Consider the following 7918-nt stretch of genomic DNA (forward strand, 5'->3'; position numbering starts at 1 on the left):
GTTTAAAAATATGTTTTTAATTTTAGAATTAATTTAGGTTATTTTTATCCCTTTTCTATATAATTCTTTTTATTTTTCATAATTTAAAATATTAGAAGGTAAGTGGTTGAAGTGATAAGGTTATATATTTCATTAAATATTTATAATATTCTGCTAAAATTAACAAAACAAATTGCTAAAATAAAAAATTCTTCTTATCTACACACGTTTTATATAGAAAATATATATATATAAAATTTCAATGTCATTTTATTAGCTTTGTTTTTGTTTGCTTGTTTTTGGGTAGGGAATAGATGGATGAGAATGTATAGTGCACCTATGTTTGGTTTTATTTTTTAGGTGAGAATGTGTAACTTTTTTGTGGGTCCCACACTAATTTAGAAAGTAAAATCAATTTGAAATATTAAGTTTGATATTGTCCCCCATCCTAACCCCTTTCACAAATTTCCAGACCACTCAAATTTAAAATCAAATGTCCCCTTAGTATTTCAGGTGAATTTTGTTTGTTGTTTTATCTTAAACTTATTGTTGGCAACTAATTATTCATTTATATATTTTTTTAATCCAATCATATTTTTTCAAACATGTCCATAGAATATCAATTTAATTACCATAAACTTAATAAAAAAATTAAATTAAATTGTCATTTTCAACTTTTACACTAATATTAAAGGAAGAAAAAAATGTAAATTCTAAGTCTCTAAGAAATTAAGTCTAAATAAGTATAATTTAAATCATCTTTAATTAATTTAAATAAAAATGCATCATAAGAAGACCCCCTCCAGTAATTTTAGAACGTGTTCATAGTTTTTTTGTTGAGCAATGTGAATAGGCGTCTTGTCATACAAGTTTTGCAAGGATCTGCAATCATAAAACATATATAAATAATGGAAACAAAAGTAGACAGAAATAAAAATAAAAATGATTATTGTGTATTGTCAAACAAAATAATTAATTAAGCTTGAGAAAGAGATTTAATTTACTAACACAGAAGCTCCATTCTCTAATAGAAGTGTTACACACTCTTTTTGGTCATAATCAGCTGCATAATGTAGAGGAGTGGCTTTGTTATAATCCACAACATTCACATTGGCTCCAAACTCAATAAGAACTTGAACACACTTAACCTGTTAATCAAATAATAATAATAATAATAATAATAATGAATCTCTTAAAACAACAATATATGTAATTGTTGGACGATAAAATTATCAGCTATATAGCATAAATAGTTTAAGGCCAAAATGTCATCAGAAGAAATATATGAGCACATAATGTTGGCTAATGACAACTATTAAAGTTATACGAGCACCTCATAACTGTCAAATATCATAAATGATAGTCGTATGACATCATAACAATTGTCTTTATTTTTACACCAATTTTGTAATTACCAAATAATTGTGCCTGTATAATTTTACATCAAGTAAATCTAGGATAGAATTAATATACTTGTAATAACTTTAAATGACTATAAAACATAGTCAAACAAGATTGAAAGGTGAGGATCTTTTACATAAGTTATACTTACGAAAACTTCAACAACAGTAATCATAATAAGTTATATTTGCCAAGAAGAATAATTAATCAAATACTAAAGCTTATACATATGAATTAATGAAACGTAATTTGTTGAGAGTAACAGGAATCATAATAAGTTAGATTTTGTGAAGAAGAAGAAGAATATTTAAGTTGAAAAATATATCATATATAATACATATAAATACATATATAATACCTGACCGTATTGGCAGGCTAAATGTAAAGGTGTTATTCCTTTTGAATATTTTATATCTTTGTTGACGCCACAAAGTATAGCATTCTTCAAACCCTGGAAACAAAAAAACATTAATTATTATATTATGTTAAATAAATATATGGATATATATGTGAAGATATATAGTCATCCAATATTAATATTAATAATGATTATTGAATGTATGTAGAAATACATCCAATATTGAAATAAAATAACAGTAGCCACTTTTAATTAACTTCAAACATCCTTTAAATTAATTGGGTCAATGCACACGATGAATGGTCTTAATTTAGGAGGGTCGACACTGAATATGAAAATTTAGATAGGTAATCGAAAAATTTAGTCATCGAAAATTTTAGATAGATATCGAAAAATTTAGACATCTGATCGAAATTTAGATAAAAGTCATTTTACAAAAAAAATATAAAAAATAAACCAAAATATAAAACCACTTAAAAAAAAAAAAAGCTATTTTCACCAAAAAAAAAAAAATTCATTATTGAAAATATTATGTTAATATATATGATATGTATATATTACCTCCACGTCACCACATCTAGCAGTGTAATAAACAATTGACTCATCATCATCTTCATCATCGCTATTAGTTTCTATATGTTGGGCTTCTTCAATAGTTTCTATATGCTGGGCTTCTTCAATCATTAAGTTAGCTGGGTCGTATTCTGGACTTAGTAACTTCTCTACAATATTATGATCATAACAGTACCTAATAATAACAAAACAACAATATTTAAAAAAATTATACTGAATTTTATATATAATTTTATCTTAGAATAAATAAAGAATATTCATTTATCTAATTATTTTGAAACGACATAGTTTAATCACAAATAACAACCTAATTTAATTACCTAAACCAGTCAACATCGTCTAACGGTTCTCTATGGGGCCCATAGTCTCTCGGTACGAGTATTTCCTTCATATATGGATCATTGCGTATTTTTTCATTAAGCTCTTCACAGTGAGCTTTTATGTCTTCTGGCAAACCTGCCAGACTCTATGGCAATATTCAAATTAGTATAAATATAAATTGTGCATTACTACTATAAATAATTTAACACTTATATGATAATATATATATTAATTAAGTATAAATTTACTTAAAATATCTAAAATTACGATATCCTTTCTTCCTGAGTATACTAATTTAATAGGTTTTGATTAATTCATGTCAAAATTACCGTCCAAAAATCTTCAAATAAGGACTGAATCATCTTGTTAGGCGTAGGACGTCTCCATAATTTTCTCCAGAAGACATTAGCAATTCGCTGTCACAATTAATTATTCATTAGAAAGATAGAAAAATTTCATCATATATATATTTATATGTATTCTTGAATAATATATATAAAGAAGATTTTATCAACAAAAAAAACCTTACGTTATTACGATATTGAAGCTCATTTTGGATATAGATAATCCAATTGTTATATAAATGTTGTTTGTAGATATGATATAAACCAGGACAAGATCTGGACACGTGTTCTATCTTCTCCATGAGAATAGGTTGCATCCATTTTCTTATGACAATCCAGCTTGGATCCTATATATATATATATATATATCATGAGAATCATATTATAAATTATTAACGATGAGATATACGTACTTGTCCCAAAATCTTAAGTTAATAATATATATTTATATATGCATGTTATATAGAAACCAAACACAAAACAACTTTAAATATATGTATATTATGTAGTATGACATACCTTACCCAGCCATTTCGGTCCAGTAAGATTGTAAGGCAACAACAACGTGTTCATGGTATTGACAGAAACCTAAGAATTTTGATGTATTTTTATTTTTGTTGTGATTACAATAATATATATATATATATATATATATATATATATATTGGAATTGATCACATAGTTTCCCAATTTTGTTAATAATGTCGAATTAGGTAATACACAACATAAAATCGGGTAACATTGTAATTAACCCATTACCTTTCCCGATTATACGTGTGTATATATATATACATATATCTATATGGTTGTTTTAAGGGTAGCCTCTTTTATATTACCAAAAGCAAAAGATTTATATTATTTACAATTAAATAAAATAAATCAAGCCAAAACACTACCAAAAGTTATTAGCCAACATATATATTTTATAGGAATCATTTACAAAAGTATGTAATTTTTTAAAAAAAATTACAACACTATTTTGTTTTCAATAGTATATATTCATAAATATTTTGAAATAAATACATTCTTTATTGATGATTATGAAAAAATAGTTCATATTGCAAAAGAGGTGTTTAATTTTCCAAATGAAAAAATGGATGTTACTACCATTTTTTCCCAAAAATATTTAAAAAAAACCATCAAAATTATAACAATAAAACTTAAACTATAATAAACCTATTAAAAACAACTAAACACATTAAACAAAATCTCCAATTAGTTAAAATTGTTAGAATTTTTTTTTTGAATGAAAAAGTAATTGGGTGTTGTCCCACATTGTTTGTGAGAGATTATGCCTCTCAATTTTGGCCTAAATATAAAGGACAGTCTTTGTAGTTTAAATATACCAAAATCTAATATATGTATATGTCTTCCTTTGAAGATTAATTTATATTTTTTCTTTTTTACTCTTTAGAGTTTTTAGATCTTTTGCATTTAGAGTTTTTAGATCTTTTGCATTTTAAGGAAATTGTATGTTACACATCTTTATTTTTATTTTGTTCATTATAATTATTGTCTAAATTAATTATAATTGTTATTTATATTATAATTATTTATATTGTGTTATTTATAATTATAATATTGTTATTTATAATTATAATATTGTTATTTATATTGTAATTATTTATATTATGTTATTTATAATTATAATATTGTTATTTATATTATAGTTATTTATATTGTGTTATTTATAATTATAATATTTATGTATCTTTAATTTAGTAGATAAAAATATTGTTTTTATCTTATTGCGTTTATTCAAGTATTATATACGTTATGTTTTTCCTACAATCTTAAAACAGATTTTCATTTAAATATAATATTTGAATGTTAGATATATGTTATATTATTATAATGTTTAATATATCTATTAGTGATATTTCTATATCTATATATTCGAAAACTTCGTTTGAACTTAAATCTCACTGAAGAAGTTCTGGGAGCTGAATATTTTCAAAGAAACTAGACTGTTGAGGTAGGGGCTAGACCCTCCTAGTATTCTTTGGAAATTATCTAGTAGAGATATTTGAGGCTGGATAAATACTTAATAGAAATATTCTACGAGAGGCTAGACCACGAATGGTTGGGTTTTTATCCTTCCAGGCTAACCTAAGAATTTTCTTTAAGTTTGATCTAATAAATTTATCAGCCATGATGTCTGAGATAAACCTAGTCAATTCCAACCCAATGGAGTGGTGGATTCATACTGGTGCCACTCGGCATGTGTATGCTCAGACAAGAGTCTATTCAAATCTTTTGAACAGGTAGATAATGGCGAGAAGCTCTTCATGGGAAATTCTGCCACATCTAAAATTGTGGGTCAAGGAAGTGTGATCCTAAAAATGACTTCTGGAAAGGAGCTGACTCTGAACAACGTACTGTACGTACCAGAGATCCAGAAAAACCTAGTGTCTGGTTCACTGCTGAACAAACACGGATTCCGAATTGTATTTGAGTTAGACAAAGTTGTTCTGCCCAAAAGTGGAATGTATGTAGGAAGGGGTTATTGTAGAGTCCAAGAACTTTACTTAGCTAAGATAGATAATAGTATGATAGTATGTATAGTATTATCATTGTTACTGTGGATTTTTGGTTCAGACCGGGAATTATTTGGACACTCATAGTAGTACTTATAGATTTTCTAAGTTTAATCTATAGTTTAAGCATATTAAGTTTAACCTAAGGTTTGATTAATGTGACTGATATTAAGGATTATATTTATTATGTTATAAGGTTTAGACATCAACCAATAGGATTTTAAGCACATGTTATGAATGGTAATTAAAGATTAAGTATTTTTGAGGATTAAATTAAATAAGGGTAAAGTTTGAATGTTATAGGGTCAGTCAGCAGCTTTGAATACGTTAAAGGCTTAGTCAAGGCTGTTCACTCCATTCAAACTTAGCTAAAAATGTGTAATTTCGTGTTTAATTATTCAGCGTGTGCCGATATATCGCAGCTATAGGGGGCGATATGTCGCAGCACGTAGATACGGAAAACACGAAACGATGCACGGTCGCCTCGGGCATACTGGCCCAGGCGATATATCGCCTACAGGGGGCGATATATCGCCTCCTTCAGCATGAATTCAAATGCTTTTGAATTCTTTTCCTTTCAGCCATTCAAACTTCTTCAACAGTCCAACATCTTTTGAACGAGTCTTCAGCCTCTGCTGAACGATTATTCAAATGATTTTCATCTAAAAAGCCATTATTTTTATTCAAGTAAAATCAAGATATTTTCATTCCAAAACTCTATAAATAGGACCTAGTACCCAGCCATTATTCACCATTTGCTCTAAGTTCAGAAGCTGCTAGTGTTAAGAGAGTGTAAACACCTGGTTTGGGGAAAAACTATAAGCTTAAACATCATAAGCTTATCAAACACTTTGGGAAGTGAGTTCTATAGTATTTCGGTGGAAGTTAGATTGATCTTGCAAACCTTTGAGGTAACCAAAACTCTAGTTCCTTTCTGTATTATGTTTCCTTTCTCTTAGTCTTCTACTCAATTTCCTAACCTCATTCTTATTTTGGTTAGGGAATCCAAGCTCTTAAGCATATAAGTCGGTAAGTATGTTTTTTATGGTTTAGTCTTTCCATCTCTTTCATTTCATCTCCTTTCTTTAGACTCACTCTTTCTTATGGTTTTAGGAGTGTTCCAAAAAGTCCCAACTCAGTCCATTATATCTCGGTAACTTTGGTAAGGAAAATAGGCTAGAATCAATATGTTATGTGCTTATGTTATCTATATGTTTTATGCTATTAAAAGTGTTATGATATGTATATGTGTATGTTTGTAGGCTTGGGCATATGATCCATATGACTAACAAGACCCCAAATGGGTTATGGGCATATGACCTACTTAGCTAGTAGGACCCCATTAATCCCATGGGCATATGCTTGTTTAGTCTATGGGACCCCAAGAATAATGGCCATTATAATAAGTGTATTATGTGTTATGATATGTCTTTACGTTATTATGAAATTATGTTTATGTTTATGACTATGTGTTAGATTTTCCTTGCTGGGCATTAGGCTCATTCCTTTCTGTTTATGTGCAGGAAATAAGCTTTAGAGGCGGAAAGATTCGTGACGCTTAGGGGATGTGTATCGATGGTGAATGGAGTCAAGGGGCCGAGCGTTATTCGATTCGAGGATGTAGTCTTCTTTATGTTTTTATGGTTTCAAATGTATTTTCCGCATTTTCTATGTAACCCTTTTTACTTTAAGTTGTTTTTGTTTTAAAGACGATGGGTACCCATATCCTACTTATTTTATGAAAGTAACCTTTGTTTCCACAAGTTTCAATAAAATTATGGTATTTCCGCAAAAATGTAAGTTTTATGTATAGATTCGTTAATGGTCCAAATAGTCTAGATTAGTGGGTCGTTACAGTTGGTATCAGAGCCAAACGGTTCCTTCGCATGAAGTTCTCCTCGATACACATGCTCAAAGCTCCGAATCGGACCGCCAAGTAAGTGTTTAAGTTACAAGTTACAAGTTACTTTGTCTATGTGTATAGCTAACGACTTTAGTGTTTATGTTTCAGTTAAGAATGAATGGAGCTTTAAGCAATGAGGATATCCGAGCCATTAAGGCTTTAAAAAGAATAAGGGAGCCAAGAAACACCGTAGGAGCACTAGAAAAGATCACTCGAAGATTGATCTTGTTCCACAAAGAGATAGGTCACCTTCAAGGGTCTAAGCAAATCATGATGAGAGCTGCAGAACAATATGTCCTAGTAATTAGGCTTTTAAAAGATTTTCCTTCAGCAATTTTAACTTTAGAAGAAATATGGGAGAATATAAATAATGATGATGACTTACAAGCAGCCCTAAGATATTATTCTCTCATACTTAAGTTCACCTATGATTTAGAGTTTCAATTCACTAATGAGCAACAACATAGGATCTTCTTGAATCTTCCCCGAGGAAATTTTGAGG

The 7918-nt window shown here is 28.6% G+C and overlaps 1 protein-coding gene across 1 annotated transcript; it reads right to left on the reverse strand.

The window, feature by feature from the left end:
- Positions 1 to 764: 764 nt before the first annotated feature.
- On the reverse strand, positions 765 to 3549 carry LOC133825646 (ankyrin repeat domain-containing protein 2A-like). The gene is made up of 7 exons (XM_062258560.1): positions 3496 to 3549; positions 2962 to 3048; positions 2632 to 2777; positions 2300 to 2486; positions 1739 to 1831; positions 988 to 1127; positions 765 to 861 (listed from the first exon to the last, which is right to left on the reverse strand). Exons 1-7 carry the CDS (start codon positions 3547 to 3549, stop codon positions 765 to 767), a joined length of 804 nt encoding a protein of 267 aa, XP_062114544.1.
- Between the last annotated feature and the right edge of the window lie 4369 nt (positions 3550 to 7918).

This window comes from Humulus lupulus, chromosome 3 (genome assembly GCF_963169125.1).
Source record: "Humulus lupulus chromosome 3, drHumLupu1.1, whole genome shotgun sequence".
NCBI classification, from domain to species: Eukaryota; Viridiplantae; Streptophyta; class Magnoliopsida; order Rosales; family Cannabaceae; genus Humulus; species Humulus lupulus.

Bases quoted from the DNA above. Each gene is read 5' to 3' on its own strand.
- LOC133825646 (XM_062258560.1), bottom strand. From the start codon at position 3,549: ATGAACACGTTGTTGTTGCCTTACAATCTTACTGGACCGAAATGGCTG. The intron at 2,487-2,631 runs GTAATTAAATTA...TGTTATTATTAG, and splicing joins GACGATGTTGACTGGTTTAG to GTACTGTTATGATCATAATA. The intron at 1,832-2,299 runs GTAATATATACA...TTTTGTTTCCAG, and splicing joins CTAGATGTGGTGACGTGGAG to GGTTTGAAGAATGCTATACT.